Source organism: Poecilia latipinna, unplaced genomic scaffold (genome assembly GCF_001443285.1).
Source record: "Poecilia latipinna isolate Pla-1442-1.1 unplaced genomic scaffold, P_latipinna-1.0 Scaffold394, whole genome shotgun sequence".
Taxonomy (NCBI): domain Eukaryota; kingdom Metazoa; phylum Chordata; class Actinopteri; order Cyprinodontiformes; family Poeciliidae; genus Poecilia; species Poecilia latipinna.
Genome location: NW_015113010.1, coordinates 151,097 through 168,850, shown reverse-complemented (window position 1 = coordinate 168,850; position 17,754 = coordinate 151,097). Strand labels below are relative to the sequence as shown.

Below are 17,754 nucleotides of genomic sequence, written 5' to 3'. Positions count from 1 at the left end.
AATATATATATATATAATAATATTAAAAATTGATGTTGACATATACTACCATGTTTTTTTAAAAGGTTCTTTTATGTATGAACCAATTCCTTAAGGGTTTTTTATTGATCAAAAAGTTGCCAAAACGCATAGTTATATTTCAGCTTCAAATAAAAAAAAAAGACTGACATGTTAGCAAAAAGTGCAACAGCCTTCCCAATCAAAAGAAATACAGAAGTGTTTGCCCTTAGAACAATCGTAGAAGGTTTGAAATTAATAATAATAATATATAAAAAATGAAACACACACACACACACACACACGGGATGAAATGTATGAGTTGAAATTCCATCTATTTAGTTGGGCAACTTTAATTCAACTGAATCAGTCTGAGCCGGAGCCGCCAACCTTGCCCGGAGACTCGCCGATCTCAACGAGAAGCGTAACGATCACCGTAGCACTTCTGAATACAAGCTGTTTTATGTGAACACCTCGAGCTGAGGGCTACATAAATATAGAATTAGTCAAAGTGTTATTTTTTTTTCTCCTTTTTATGTTTTATTTTACCCCCCTCCCCCCCGCCCCTTCTTTCCTCACTCTCCAGAAAGATCCCCAGGTTTGGGCTGGCTCCGAGCGTATGCGGGCACCTACTTCAAAAAGTTGCAGCTCCCATATGATAGCTCTGCAAAAAGGTTTTCTTTTAACTTAAATCAGCAAATGTGTGGCGCGCAGACCTAGCGGCGTGTTTCTTTCTCCCTCAGAAATAATTTCTCCCAGGGATCAATTTGAAATTTAAATTGCACCGAAAGTGGTGTTTGTCATTAACAATCAAATATTTGAACCTGTGAATTACCTTTGGCCCCCTCTTCTCCTCCCTGTACCTGCGCTTCCCTCAGTTTTGAGCAAATGGCATGGGGCATTGTTTTGATGATCGTGAATAAAGAAAGATGGCGATTCTCTCACAAAATAGAAAATGAGAAAGACGGCAGAGGGGAAATAACATCAAAGACTTTACATGAAAGAAATGAACTCAACAATCAAATATTTTTGTTGTGTTGAATAATTAAAAAAAAAAAAACAACTACCATGTTGCCCTTTTACATAGGAGAATAGTGCAAGTGAAAATAACCCGCTGGTTTGAGTAAATTGGTAAAATCACGAAGGTAGAGTATTTAGAGAAAGGGAAAGCTTGGTGTCCTCTCTGAAAGGGAGGATTTCTGCTTAATGTTCATTAGAGGATTGATTGAATTGGGGGTGTAGCACTGTCACTGTTAATAGAGTCATTCCTAACTAGACTAACTGGCTCTGGCTAATGTCACACAAACAAGAGGGCAAGATGAAAATATGATTTCACAAGCATCTTAGAGGTGCAGTCATAATATATTTCAATTGTATAGCAATTTTCTAAATACTTTTTAGCCAATACAAAGCATTTCCTTTATTCTGTAACGTGCCTTGTGCAAGCATTCATTCAGTTTGAACTCTATTTTTTTTTTCCATGTAGCAATGTTCAAATATTCTGTCCTGTTTTTACATGAAACAGGAATACAAGATCATATGTGGCAAAAAAAAAAAAAAAAAAAAAAACTTACAATCCGTGTCAATCTCAATCCACCGTCTCCACGGTTACACGTGGCATTGGTAGCATTAAGATGTTGGGATGCTTTTGTTCAACCTGGGATGCAAACTAAAGCACAATCTTCATCCTGGAACTTGGGCTGGGCAGAGGTTCACCTTCAAGCAGGGCAGTGACCCAAAACATACGACCAGAGCCATCTTTGGATGTTCAATTTAACACATTTTTTATATATTTTTTGGGGGGGGGGTTTCTTTTCCTCTCCTTTAAGGCTGCGAAGGCCCAACTGCCTTTCGGAGCTGAATGGATATTGAATATATCCGAGTGTGCTGTGCTGTGTGTGTGTCCATATGCACTGTCCCTGGCACCCCGGGGCCACAGCTATGATGGTTTAAACATGGAGGTGAGCGGCCACTTCAAGGCCAAAGTAAGGCATATTCTTGATAATGATGAGCACAAATGGCCGCTATGACCATTCGGCGAGACCCCGAACTTGATCCGTAATGGCCAGCCATAAAGGGGAAATTATCATCAATGAAAATGACAGGTTATTAAGATCAGATTTTAGAGGGGCAATGGCTTTAGTGGGATAGGTTAGCCATCCATAAAAAAGCTCTGAACGACATCAGTCGTGCTCCCCATCATCCTGCGCCCTGCGCCAGAGACACATGCTAATAAGCTCACAACCTTTAATTAAGCAATATGTGTAAGTAGGCGGCCATTACAGCTTGATTTGTGAGCCAGTTCATTACACTAAGCACCGGCCAGCAGACACATATTCAATACAAATCAAGCTGGCCTGAAAATTATCCTGTTTAATGTGAGGCCAAAATTGATATTTTATCACTTGTCTTCTGATTAGCGACTGTAGGAATCTTCATATTTCATTCAGCCGAGGCAGTGTGCGATAGCTGACAACCTGCGATTGTCAGAGAGTTGTCGAAGTGTTTATTGACGTCGTTAGGTCACAGATGACTTGTCGGTTGTGTTTGCCTGCACAGGATCTCGGAGACAAAACGTTGCAACCCACAGCACCACGAACTGTGCTCAAGAAAGTGTTACTCGTATGTTTTTCGGTGGAGATTCCTATATTTGATCCTAAATTGGATCAAGGATCTCTACTGGACTCCCTGCCTGAACGCATCTACACATACTGACGGCTTTAATTTCGTCAGCAGTACGCAGTCACAATTTGCGCAGCCTGTTTGTCATGATTATTACTGAACGAAATTTTGTTGATACAAAAAGTATAGATTTTTCCTAAGAATCTTTAAGAGTTCCTTAATATTCATATTACCACCTTTGTGTCGCTGTCATGTGAGGTGGTCAAACACTTGTCATTAAATGTCACAAAGTTCAAAGGAAAGTGAAACGTTTATGAAGTTGTCATTTTTTTCTTGTTAACACAAAATTGGCATCCAAGCGACTACAACCCAATCAGCATGTTAAAAAAAAAAAAAAAACTGAGTAAACATGCTAACATTAGCCTAGCATTATAGTTAGAATAAAACAATGTTTTTGAAATTAACAGCTGTTGCTATCTAGAAACGCTGAAATTGCTGTGTCACAAATGTCACTGACTCGTGTGTTGGGACGCGGTCAAATCTTTACGTGGTCTTCGTTGCTACTGACTGAGGTCTGGCAGTCTTGCAAAACTTGAGCCACATCCACTTCCTGCTATCGGCTCCACACGATTGGACCCTAGAGGGCAGAGAACGTTTACAGCGATATGGCTAAGACTTTCACTTAAATGAATTGTATCGGATTAACAATAAAGTTTACATGTCAGGAAAAGGATCAAAGCAACACTTACGGCCAAACAATTTTTTTCGTTTCCGAAGCTGGAGGGAGATGCTGGCACTCGCCTTGTCCTCTCTTTGACAGGATGAGCTCTGATCCAGGCAAGGAGGCACCTCCTTGGTTGAATTGTCCAATCCATGTAGTTCACCAATCACCTTCAGGGAAAAAAAAAAAAAAAAAAAAAGTGACTGCTATATTGCTTCTTATGATCATCTAGACGGCTTGATCAAAATAAATTCTCCAAAACGTCTTCTCTTTTGCAGCACTGGGGATACGTTTAAATGAAGCTGAGCTATAATCCAAACTCTACTGGGAGCAGATGTTAAATTTCGCCTCATTGATCAGATTGCCAGACCACAAAAGTGACTCATTACTTCAGAGGACTCGTATTCTATGCTTGAGAATATATTGGTCTGATGCTTTACACTGCACTTGCTGATTTAAGGAGAGGAAGTGATTAAAACACTTGATTTTAATACATTTTATGGGCGACTCAATGTAGACAATATACTGTAATTTACTCAGGACCTATTACAAGATCTACTTGGGTACATATAGGAAGTCGCACTGAAACCTCTCTGGTAGTCGTTATAAAAACTTCTTTTTACAGCATTTTGTTTTGAGATTTTACTTTATTAAAACATAGGTAACCCATCTGAGCTACATATAATATAAACAATCAACTATAGGAGGAAAAGAGGGACATATAAAAAAAAAAAGGTTCCACCAATTTCTCTGTGACGTTAAACCAGTATAAACTTGTCTGATAACTACATGTCGTACGCTTCCGAGAAGTTTTCCCGTCAAACAGACATGGCTGCTAGGGAGGCATCAGTATCCTGATGCAACATACTGGGTTGAGCCAAGGACATTCCTTTATGTCTTTCCAAGTGTCTTTTCATTGCACACGCACGCACACACGCCCACGCACACACACACAAAGAGAGAGAGAGAGAGACAATACAGAGCACACTAACTTCCTGTGCAAATCAAATTCATATTTTTGACGGTCACTGTCGACCTCACGGAAATGAAGCATCGGCCCTAAGCCTCCACAGTGGCAATCAAACATGCAGCAGAGTAATTACAAGAAGGGGGGGGGGAGACGGAGAATTGATGCAGTTTGTCAATTAATGTTGCTGCAAGGTGTTTCTGCGAAAGGTTAACTTCTTCATATTCTCTGCATGCTAAATTAGGTCAATATTGGTCCAGTGGAGAGACGTCATTTGAAGACGGACAGTAGGCTGAGTCATGCCTTATATATATATATATATATATATATATATATATATATTTATAATTTTTTTTAATTCAAAATATTGCTACTGCATAATTATCCTCACCAAATCTGTTTTCTTTGTAGTCTTAAAAATCTGCTACCTACATGGGCGATAACCTCTCCTAATTGCACCGCAACACTTTCACCCCTGCTGAAGCCAAGATAATTACATGTCAGCTAATAAAATCTTACTGTTAAATAAACTGCACACCTTTTGTTTCTGCGACTGAGCGCATCCACAAGAAGGAGACGCGAAAAAAAAAAAAAAGAAAAGCACCAGAAAAAAAAAATTGCAGAGAAAAGTTCTTTTATTTATTCAAGTCGCTGGAGATGCTCATCATCAGCGCTTTTTCCGAGCCATAAATAATTTGCAGAGAGAGGTAATATTCAAGCTGGCAGAGCCTTAGTTGTGCATCTTTAATGGAAGTTTTACAGAAGCTGAGCCAGTTCTTGCATATGCTGCTGTCACCCATATGGAGGAAAAGGAGACAAAAGGAGCACAGTTGGCTTGTCCTATCTTTTTATAAGTCCGCCGACACTTAAATGCTAGCCTCGGAGAAAAAGCGGCACAGGGGGACATAAACCCACTGTGGTTTTAGGAGGGAAGATAATGACTTTGCCTGCATTAATTTCTTCATCAGCCATCTTGTTTCTACAGACAGAGTGGTTATGAGTCCTTCTCTGAAGGTCCTAGCTTATATGGATGCCTTCCCGTGCATAATTTTGGCCCTAACGGTTGTTGTCGACAGCACATTTTGCGAGTCGGCAGCTGTGGAACATCTGTTTATAGGTAATGAGTATTTGGAAAGCTACACCTCACTTTACCTTTAATGGCTTTTATTGGAGCGCACTGATGGGAAAGGAGCTTTAACTTCTTGTTTTGTTGGGATTCAGCGGGAAGATTCTCTCGGTAGGGTCAGAAACACACACTCACACGCGCGCGCATACACACACGTGCACCTGCCTCTGGCTACAGACTCAGTGAAGGCACATGATGGATCATTAATATGAACTTTTTAAAGCAGAATTCAACATGCAAGTCAATAAAGAGTTCATTATTGTTATAGTTTTGACTAAACATTCTCAACGGCAACTTTACTTTATTTCAACTAATTGCAAAGGATGCGGCACAAACAACTTTCAGGCAACATGAAATGTTTCACAACTGCTGAATAAACAATTTTTTTTTATTTTTTTTTTATTGACTTCTGACTTTTGTTGTCTTTCACTCCCAAATTAACAGTTTTTGATCTGCCTTCATTTCACTAGCTCCAGGCACTAAGAACCTGCTTGTTTTTATTTTTTACTGTGTTCACTTAAAGTGCAGATCTGGGTGTGATTTGGAGTCCTGCTGGCCTTAAAATTCGTGGTCATGTAAGACTCAGTGAAACAAGTTCTTCAGGACACCTCTGCCCAAACAAACAGAACTCCTTCAAGGAAATAAGTCATTTCTAAATATCTGCTCAGTAACTGAAAAGGCGAGATGATCATTTAACTTCTAAAAAAGACAATATTGGTCATATTATCAATGCAGTCCAATTAGAAAACTGTGAAAGTGTTCATACAAACTCCCCCCACCCCCCCCACCCCCCATTTTGTCATTATACGACCACCTGTGTGTAATGTGTTCTCGGTATAAATAGCAGCTGTTCTGTGAAGATTTCAGAAGTCTGTTTGAGAATATGTTTGGATCATTATGGAGAGAAAATAACACCAAAGTGGCCAGAAAATTATAGAGATGTTTAAATCAAGGTTAGGCTATAGTAGAATATTGTAATATTTAATCATCACCTGCATCACTGTGATCCATAATGTAGACATATGGCCCAACCGCAAGTCTACCAAGACATTTCTGTCTCTACACTGACAGGTCCGACAGGGAAACGTTTGAATCAGAAGACCAGCCAAGTGATTTCCATCCATTCTGACGGAGCTTCAACTGTTTTGCAAAGAAGCTAGAAATTAGAAATACCCTAAAACCTGCAGGGTTTTTAGAAACGCGAAATAATTTCCTGCAGACGGCGACATCCACGCGTGGCTTCTATGAATTCTGACTTCGAATGCAGAAGTCCATTGTCATAAACTTTATTTTTCTCCACAAAGAAAAGATGTGATCAATGTTTTTATCGCTAGAAATTAGTGGGAACATCTGTTTGTGTGCTTGCAGAAAATTTAATTGCTTTTGCCATTTCGTTTGTTTTTGCAATGTGTCTATTTTCAGTGACGAACAAGCCTCCTTGTTATGTCGTTTACCTTGCACAAGTCTATGGGCTATGCACACACAAACAGGCCAGCATGGAGACACCAGAAACAGATACACCATCATCATGTTTTGTTAAATAAGCTCATTTATCTGGTGGTTTATGATTGAGGACCATTAGGACATAACAGAGCCTCAGAGCTAATTGTTGGCACATCAAGCATTTTCTCTCCTCACTTCTTTGACATTTCAACTTTAAAATATTAATTTTGTTGAGACGATCCAGGTTGCTCGGGGTGTGACAGAATGATTGAGGACTGAATAATACATTCCTGCTTCAGCGGCAGCTCTTTCCACAGATTTTGAGCAACTTTCGAGTATGTAAGTAAATTGTGTTTATTATTTATATAGCCCTTTTCACAGACAGAAATATTTTTTAAAAAAATGTGTTGCACTATATTACAAAACACCACATACAGTGAGAGTTAAAAAAAACATAATAAAATAAGGAAGGGTGAAGAGAATGCTGTACCTAAAAGTCTTCAAAAAGAAATCCTCCTTTTAAGAAATTAAATGTTGAATTCAATCAGAAAAAGTTGAGCATCATTTTATGTATTTTCTGTGCTTGCTTAACGTTGTAGGGACATTGGAAGAGAGGCAGGGACAGACAGCCAGTCCACCGCAGGGCAACACAGAGCCACACATGGCAAAAAAAAAACACACACACACAAAAAAAGACACAAAAACATAGACATATACACTCAGACTCAAGGGCATCAAGTGACCAAACAACATTACTTGCACATTTTGGAACCGTGGGTATCCGGAGTACCCAGAGAGTAAACACACATGCATGGGCGGACGTTCAAAGTCCATGCAGACAGATCTCATTCCAGGTTTCAAATCCAGGAAGCTTCAAGGCGACGGTGCTAATAACTCTGCCACCATGGAGACCCACTCATCAGAATGAGAAATCTCTTATGTTTTTTTTTTTTTGTGTGCGTGTAGAAAAAAAAAAGCACACAAAAATAAAGCGGGGTTCTTTGAGCTGATAATTTTGCATTGCATAAACCATTGTTGGCTTGTATCACAACGTGCTGCAAAGTTTAAGCTATCTCTGGTGCTGCAAAGTTTAGATGTCTGATACTCATCGTTGTCTTAATTTAATGATACCTCACTGCATAAACATTCACTTGGGAGTCTTCTTGAGGAAGAGCATAGAGTTCAGTTGTTGCCACAACCCGCGTCAGATAAGGTATGATGGCTTAACAAAACAAAAAGGGATGTTTATTTAGTGCCCACCTGCTGAAATAGACTCTCTAAAATCATTGTAATTTATTCAAAAATCTATTACAATGGGTAGACCCAAACTTATGATTTTTACTGTAACTTACCACAGACTTTGTCCTTTCAATGATTCATTGCAAATTATGTGAATTTTCTGATCCGTGGAGCTGCTTATGATTTGCATGTATTATTTTTTTTCTTTTGTTCGCATCTCTCTTTTTTTCTTTTTTTTTTTTTTCCTTCCAACGAGCACAAGACATGCAAATAATTCTACTTGGAAAAATGCCCAAAGAACCATTAAGAAAACGCCTCTTCTTTAATCTCACCTCAATGATAGCCCCATCAGGTTGTCGGAGGAAGTGTCTGTATCTTTGTTTTAGCCCACTCAGGTACAGGGTTTGGATTACGACATGAGTGCTGGTCTCGCTCTCCGGCGGCAAACCGTCCACAGTGTGAGGCTCATCACCGGGGGCAGCGGGGCTGGAGAGAGAGTCCTCTGCTGTCCAGATAGAGTCATAAACCGCCACCTGCTCACCACAGGCAAAATGAGAGAAATATGGATGGCACTGTTCAAGTCAGATACTGATAAGTTTTTTTTATTTTATTTTTACGATAAAAAATGAAATGGTTCCAAAACAAAGCACACAATAAGGGAATCCTAAGGGAACTGAAGGGCAGCAGGTATAGGGACAGGCTGCGTTCGTGATCATGTGAGCGGTATAATCCAGATAACCGCTTTGTTCTTGACTCCACTCTGTGTGTGTTTGTGTGCGGGGCTTACACACCTGTAATGTGCTGCTCTTCCATATCAGGGTGAGACATGGGAGCCAGCGGGGCATGTAACATGTTATATAGGTCATGTAACTCGAAGTCATCCATGTGTGATGATCATGGAAGCTCATTCCCCTCTGTGAAAGTGTTTATGGAAAGGCTGGAATGTTGATTTATCAGATCTCTTATGCGTCAAATCAAATAATTGGCAAAATATACGTTTGCAAAAGACAATATCCAGCTAGAAAGGAAAGTAACTGCGCTCTGCGTTTTCACATCTTAAGACTTGCAGTGCCTTTGCAAAACATTCCTATCGCTCCAATTGTTTTACCTCATCACAACCACGACCTTTAAATGACGTTAGAGGGACTTTATATGATAAACCAAGACAAGCTCAAACGGTTTCAGACTGGGTAGTCAAAATTTTATGACCAACCATGTTATCAATTGGAGTTTGGTAGAACTTTGTATGAGCCATGAAGACCACCTACTGCAGCTCTGGTTGTATGTTTAGGGTCATCTGAGGGATTAAAATGAACAAACTTTCAAAACAAAACCACAAGGAATCTTATAACTAAGGAATATCATGAATGTGAAAAAAAAACAAAACAAAGAGAAAACACAAGATAAAAGATCATCACATGAAACCCCAATTAAAAAAAAAAAAAACACAATGAAGTTTATGTTTGTGACGTGATAATGCTCAAGAGGTATGGATACTTTTGCAACCCACTGTCAAAGCCATTAAGTGGATTTCAACCAAGCAGCAGGCTCACAGTAGTGAACACTACACACACACACACACACACACACACACACACAGTCAAAGTCATAAAGAGAAGAAAGTTCTTCAAGGTGACCCCCTAATTGGCTGTGTAATTATGATTCGTTTAAAAATACAGAGAAAGAAAAAAAGGTAAACTCATTCAGTGGGCCCTGAGTGGCAGGGTCAAACTGAAGGAGGGGCGGCGTATCAATGTCACCCTCATACTTATAAACGCAAACACAACTCTAGGCACTTCGCTGAGAAAACAGTGGAAGCCATTACCAAAGTTGTAATTAGAGACATAGCATAAAGAGCGAGGCAGACACCCCAGTAAGTAGAAAGGCCCTCATTGTCAAAGTGTCAAAGAGGCACAAAAGCAAATAAGAAAAAGACTGAAGCATACGATGCAAGAGAGAAAGAGAGAGAGAGAAAAAAAGACAGAGAGAGGGAGAGAGAGAATGTTTGGTCTAGGGATACAGGAATGCATCTCTTCCGTTCTAATTTAGACTCTCATTAGAGAAATCGCCTCAACTGCGCTTTGCTTCAAGCCTGGCCTCAGCCCACACTGGTGGTAACTGATTACTTGAATTTCTTAAGTAATCAGCACCTCTGCAAGGCAGTAATCAGTCTGTTTGGATAGCGTGTGTACGTTGATGTTTTCTTTTTCTCCCTCTCTCCCTCTCTCAGAGAGCGAGAAAGCTGGATTTCTTCCAGCACAGTCACCTTCTTATTTGTGTAGGAGCGTGTACAACATTTCATTTGAAAGACTGTCCTAATACCAGATTCACAGGTATCTGGCAATATTTCATTAAGACCTGACACCTGTGTGTCAGGTATCGGGTTGTGAGGAAATTGGATCTGGTTACATTACAACTCAGACAACAAAACGTCTGAGTTAGAACAAAGTATTTGTATAGACTTTTGTGGTGTACATGTAAATTAGCATTAAGGTGAATGACCTTGCTGCTGCAAACGAATTATGATTGCCATTTCTGTGCCAGTGTGTGTCGTATGACAACTGCACGACTGCTTTGATGCAAAATTTATTACAAAATGGGTTCCAAAGATGGAATGGCATGGGGTTAGATCCATTATCCAGTTTGAGCTGCTTTTCTTAATATCAGTTTAAAAATCCAGCCAATACCTGCAATCTAACGTATAGATTTTGTATTTAACTAAACCAGACCTGCCCCTAACAAGAAAACATGTGATCATTACAATATTCATCAAGAAATAATCACGTGAGTTCTGTTAGTACGTAAGTTAAAAAACAATGGGACACCGTCTCCCTACCAAACGCGTATCATGTGAGACTTACTTTGCAGAGAATCTACTTAGCAGGATTGTTTTTCTATTGGTCCAGGGGTCCAACTTAAAAAAAAAATGCTCTAATACATAAACCTTCAAATTGAAATGGTCTGTTCTCACAACTTACATTGTGCATTTATAATGCAATGGATTGTTAGAGTTACGTAACATAAAGGTCTGATACAGGTTGAGGATGTCATTTAAAAAAAAAAAAAAAAAAAAGACAATTATCTAAACAAATTGTAAATGAAACATCTTTCCCCTCCACTGGCCACATATGTGGTTGTGACTCAGTTCTGGACCTTCACCAGACTTCTGAAAACCAAGCTGTACAGTGATGATAGGCACACTATGCATCCCGAGCCTGTGCTATACGTCACTTTGGTTAAACACACCTGCTCAAATTATCTGTTGTGATTGAGCAAGAGTATGTATTTTGGCTTGCATGGAAATAGGTTTGTTTTATGTTAGCCATGCTACCATCCTACACTAATTAGCACGTGAAATCAAGTTGACAAGATTAGACAAAAGCTTGAAAAGGTGTTTGTGTGTTCTGTTTGGATGATGCCATTTCATGCAACGCACCATGGCTCTCAGGGAGCATCACCGCTGAGACACAAAAAGGAAAGAGCATTAGAAGAGGCCTGTCTGCTCAGCACTACTCTGTTCTGGTCTGTTGTGTTACGTTATGGTGCTAGTCTGGCTTCTAGCCCCAGCTTGAGTGCTCTCTCCACTCCACCATTGTTCCATTTGATAGCACTAAGTGACTGATTTAGGTTCAATGCCTGCATGGAGCAGACAGGCCAGCTGTGGGTTAAGCAGATAGCATTCAAGTGAGTTAACCCAATTCAAACCCAATCAAGCCAGGATTTATTGTCGAGGTCTGTATTTAGAAATCTGATAGAGTCCACATCAGTCATTTGACTTGTATCAGGAAAGACGGGTCTTGTTTTCTTTTAGTGGAAGACTATAAACGGCAAACCATGTTTTCCAGCAGGGACATAAATTTTGAAATTTGCAGACATTACCACAAATCAACATTGGAAGAGAAGGAGAGACACAGGATCAGGAAGTGGGGATAGTGCATCTGCTGTGGTTCACCACATAGTCTGTGTTTTTCTGGGGGAAGATGCAATTTCACACCCACCATTCCATGTCACGGTGCAAATGATGAGGAAAAAAACTCAATCAGGCTGAATAGAAGAGCACAAATTCAACAATACATCATGACTTGTCAGTCATTTGAGTGTGGACAAATATTTCTGAGACAGTCCGTTTAAGTGAAGCACTGTTTTTGTAAGTTTGCTATTGTCCCATACCCTTTCCATTCTCAAATGATGGACTAAATAGTGCCTATGATGTGTCAAAAGGCTTTAGATTTTTTTTTTCCTCAAACCTGGCCTTTACCTTCCCTGGTCTGTCTGGTGTGCTATTTAGTCCTTGTGTTGCTGGAAGTTCAATAACGTTGTCTTCCAAAGACTTTCACAGAACAGCTGAAACTTTTACTTCCATTACCCGGCAAATGTTTGAACTCAGTTATGCGACTAATGAGGGGAATTATTTTAGGGGTTATAAGGCAAAGAGAGGTGAATGCTAATTCATTCCACACTTTTCAGATTTTTATTGTGAAAAATATTTTTCTATTTTCTCATATTCTCATCTTTCCACCTGAAAAAATTAAATATGTGCTTCATCGCGTTATGTTGCACAAAATACATTCATGTTTTCAGTTGTAATTCAGGGCAGTATAGCTACTTTTACAAGGCAAATTGTCTGACACTTTGTGTCACGCCGGTTCTTAAGTGCATGTCTGCTATTGACTCTCATGGAAGAGCATTTTTTTTTTTTTCCCCCACAGTGAATCCATCTGGCTTACCCTGCTGACAACCAAAGCAGTTCAACCTCAACCTAAGGACCTTGTTGTAAGCCTCGCTATTCTTCAGTGCTCAAAACAGTGTGTCAAAAAAAAAAGGAAAAGGACCTTCGGGCAAATTAGAAAAAAACATTCACCGTTAAGAGATGCAATTATTAATTTACCTTTTGGAATACTGACGTGGACCAATCAGTGATTAATAAACACAAACAAACACAGCCCTAGGTAGAGTTAATTTTGTGAACTAAATATTAACATTTTATTGAGGAAAGTCTTGGCACACGTCAACCAGTGTTTATGTTTTAAGACACATGTTTGCGCACATAGTCTACGGCGTAAATTATGTTTGCCTGCTTGGTACTGAAAGGAGGCGAGATGGAGGAGTCTGCACCAGCAGGCGAGCTGGCTACTGTCCAGAACAGGAGCCTAAGGCACGGACAACAACAGGCTTGTCAACCCCTCTGATTGTTTAATGATTGATCCAAACTAGATAGCTGTCATAATCAGTTTATGCATGTTCTTTTCCAAGATACACCTTGCCGTGTTTGATTTCAACTATTTGCATATTCCTCATGTTTCAGATGTTTTGATTCCCTAGCACAAATAACGTGGCACTCCGTCATCTGGGATCGTAAGATAAGAACAACCATAATAGCAGGTTTTCTGGTAAGAATAGTTTGCATTGTGTATCAGTTGCAGCCTGCGTTATACGGCATGTTGTTATTTATCCAGCTCTCGATGGTAATTAGCCGAACAGAGCTTGTCTGGTGTGTGTGACTTGTACTGTACATGTCTTCCTGCCTCCCAACTTTCTCTGCCTTCCCATCGACCACTTGAAAACGAAGTCGCTGACCTTTCCCGGGTTCTGCCACCTGCATCTTTCCCAGCCCTCGCAAATTTACGCTGTGAGAAGGCAGGAGTTTTCTCCACTGACATGATCCTTTCTGGTTTGTAGTTCTGTCCCACTTGGCTTTAATTTACAGTGGGAAAATAATTAGAATCTCACTTTTGCAAAGAGTGGAGTGAAAATGTAAACAATGCTTCCCTGCGGGCGGGTGCTTCATCACTTTGACAGGTGCATTTGAATTTGCCTGGGTGGCGGACAGACTTGGTTATTTATGTGTCAGTCGCACATGAAAGCCCCGGCTGCGGCTGGAGTTGGGACTGACACCGTGGAAGGGGTTGAAACTCTGTTCAGTGGGTTTAGATTTGGGAGAATACAGGGAACGCTGCGAGGTTCCGAACTGGAAGGTTACAGCAGGGCTATTCCCCTTGGCAGTCAGACGAAGGCAAACGGAAAAGGTAGGAAATGAAGTCAGAAACGAAGTTTTGGCTGTGATTTACCGTCGTCGAGAGGAGACATCTTGTGATGAAACGAAATATATATTACAAAATTATGTATATAAATGATCTCACTAATTTAGTCATTTTAGGGGCAAAAACTAGGAAAAGCTTGTGGTTGTGCTTAAAATGTATCCGTCTGAGCTTTATGAATGTGAATAACTTCATAAAAACCACTTTGATATAAGCTGTACCATCATAGTCATTACCACTGCTGTGTGTTTACGGTTATTCTAACGCTCAAAGACGGACCTCTGCTCCTGTATCAAGTCTTTTACAGCCTCCAACAGGTTTTCTTCCACGATTATCCTCTAACTTTTACAAAAGCATTTAAGGTAATCTTTGCACGTTTACAACTATGCCTATAAAGTGCAATAATATGCCAATGTTTCTGCAAATCACAAAACTAAAGGTGTCCCAGCGGGACATTTCCACAGACATAAAGAAGAAAAAGCTCAAAAAGGAGCATCGGTGATTGTTGTGAAGTGCGTGAAGAGGTAGGCTGAGTTGCTTCTTTTGTCCGCAGATATATGCGCACACACACACACACACACGCAGGCACGCACACATAAAGTAGCACAGTAACACATGCTAACACACATATATCGAATCCCACAAAACAGACAAAGCCCCACACAGTGAGCCAACGCATGCGTGCATCTCCAGTGCCTGCGGGCGCTTGAAGCTGCAGAGCAGGGAGAGGGGGAAGGGGGGAGTGTAGAGGGCTGCGGGGTGATAGAAAGGGTGTGTGCGTGCGTGTGTGTGTAGTGGGGGGAAGTAGCATGGTTAGGGTGTGTGCGTGTGTGTTGGAGGGGTGCGGGGAGAGGGGGTTGAGGGTACTGTGCACTGAGGCAGTTAAAGCTACAGAGGGTCAATCCCCTGACTCCCTGACCAAACCATCATTTCAATAAGACCTTGTCTGGGTTTAAGGCCTGATCACAGGTTTGATGCCACAGAAACATCTGTGGCACATAGAAGCACGATGCATGGTCTGATGGATCAAGAAACACCAACCAACGCATGATGTCTGACTCTAACTACTAAGCACAAGGGTAGGACCAACATTTTGAGTCATGGACTGAATTCAAATCTACCTAAGAAAATACAGTACAGTTACATTAGCCACCTAACAGGGAACACCTGTTGTATTCCTTAAAACAAATTTGCCAATCATAAGACAACATAAAGCAATTAGACATCCACATGAGCATTAGGCATCCAACCAAGTAGAATGACAAGGAAAGAAAGTTCACGAGATTTCGTACACAGCATGGCTGTTGGTGTCAGGAACTTCTGTTCCTGGTTACAGTTATTACTGGTTACAGTCAAGGTGTGTGGGATAACGTCTCTCTTAATGTGCAACACGTTCAAATTACAGCAGCATAAGACCAACTCCACATAAAGTCAGCTAAAGGTAAGACGTCAAGGCTACAATTCACACAGGCTAACAGAAATTGGACAATAACAGATTGGAAAAAAAGCTACTTAATCCCATGAGTCTGCTGTTTTAGCTGCAATATTGAGCTTGCACAACAAGAATTCCAAATAAACAACAACATAATATAGATCCACCCTGCTTCTTATCAACAGTTAAGGCTGGTAGGGGTGAAATGCTGATGTTGGCAGATATTTTATTGGCACTGTCTTTTTTTTCCCCTCCCCCCAAAAGGCACTTTTCTCCCAACAAACACTTTTGGAGACACAGTCCAGGAAGAGTAGAGATACCAAACTTACAATATCCAAGGGAACTACCATGAAAGAAGCACAAACCTCCCTTTAAAAGAAAGGATCGCTTAAATAAATAACTACAACAGCATTTGTCAGCTTCATTACGCTACCGTTTACAGGAAGAAGTCACCACGCAAACGTGTAAGGTGAAGTAAAGCTCCGCTGCCCATTCTTACTTGGTTATACATGGGGTTCATGCATCACATACAAATGCAAAGCCAAGACAGGCCACAGCACATTGCACATGGCTGGGAACAGGCCAAGACCACAAAGCATAAAGGACCAATGACATATATGCATGGATAGGCCAAGCAATGTCAGCCATTAGAACAGAAATAGATACGCTATTATTGTAAAATTGGCCAATATGTGGCCAGTCGGCAAATATAATTGGAGCAGCTTGAAAATGGCATGGATGCACACGGTCTGTGTTGGGCCTGATTTGGCTGAAGCAAAGGTCTGTGTCTGGTGAAACGCACCATTGGACAAGACAGGCCACCCATTCATATTTGCATGGAGACACACACACACACACACACACACACACACACACACACACACACACACACATATATATGTACTGTCCAGTGCACACACATATGCAAACATTGACAAACAGCTTGTAACCCTCCACTCGTTACTCTGCCTCCAAAGCAGTGACCATTGCTCCTCAAATGTTTTGACCTGAATAATCACAATTAAGATGCCATAAAAAAAATAGAAAACTCTAGCCAAAACAAGTACACAGCAAACTGGACTCTGAGAAAAAAATAAACAAGCAAAAAATAACTGTATTTACAGTCAGAATAGACCAGACGACTTTAGACGACTTTAAAGAGATTATGCATTGAGATAGCATCTCCCAGTGCCTAAGATAATCCAGAAAATAAGATATGCATAAATTGCTGTTACTAATCTCCTTTGCAAAAAAAAAAAAAAAGAAAGAAAAAAAAAGCTAACTCCCAACCTACAGTAAACAACTCAGATAGCAGCTCAGCTTTTCCTTCTATGCCGTTTCTGACTCACACCAGGCCCTAAGGTGATCGCTTCTCCAGGTTTGTTTTGGGGCACGCTGAAGTTTACTGGCAACTTTGATGAAACAAGAGGGTAAGTCCTCATCTAAGCCCTCACTTAGAGCATAAATGACTGACAGTAACGTATTATGTTGTCAAGTTTCTTCAAGTGATAAACATTCAAAGGGCTAATTTAAATTTTGAGTGCAATCCATATGCAAATCTGTAAGTTCAGATCTGCCACAGCGTGCCCAAGCCAAATTCACACAAGTTCACAAGATACGTGTGCACTCATGCATTAAGCCACTGTGAATTTGGGTTGTAATACTTAGTATTGCCAGAGCCAAGCCGATCACATCCCCGGTGCTTTCCACTGAACTAATTCAACATTAGTGGCATGCCTCCTTCAGGTAATCCTATTGTGGCGCAAAAACATGTTTCCCCTCACTCAAACTACGCCGCGCACATATCTCAGGATGCCATGTTTAATTCTTTACATTTTAAAGGGCGGGGATTCATATTAAGATGCTGCAGACAGATGCCAAAGTTGAGGGTTGCCTTTGATATCCAGAATTTGAGTTTGGAGTAGCTTCAACCTAATCAAGCCTCGGAGGCTTGGGGTGATAAGTATCCAAGCCAATAACCTGAATGAGGGCTGGGAGTCAGGGAGTATGCCTTCATTCGCATGCTTTCTCTCTCTCTCTCTCTCATGCATTACTTGTGCATGTGTGTGCACATACCCACACACTCCAGGCCACTCCTCCCCCCCCCCCCCCCCTTTTAGGTTTTAAGAAAAAAACCCTTTTTAAAAAAAAAAAAACTTCAAAAATTCA

At 40.6% G+C, this 17,754-nt stretch overlaps 1 protein-coding gene across 5 annotated transcripts in view; it reads right to left on the bottom strand.

The window, feature by feature from the left end:
• Positions 1-1,388: 1,388 nt before the first annotated feature.
• Positions 1,389-17,754, bottom strand: part of ofcc1 (orofacial cleft 1 candidate 1) — an 88,978-nt gene continuing 72,612 nt past the window's right edge. For all 5 annotated transcript variants that reach the window (XM_015037111.1, XM_015037112.1, XM_015037114.1 and 2 more), the window contains 3 exons: positions 8,448-8,648; positions 3,369-3,510; positions 1,389-3,256 (listed from right to left, as the gene is read on the bottom strand). In XM_015037111.1, coding sequence (XP_014892597.1) covers positions 3,180-3,256; positions 3,369-3,510; positions 8,448-8,648 — 420 coding nt within the window. In that variant the 3' untranslated portion in view covers positions 1,389-3,179. The remainder of the gene's footprint in view (positions 3,257-3,368; positions 3,511-8,447; positions 8,649-17,754) is intronic.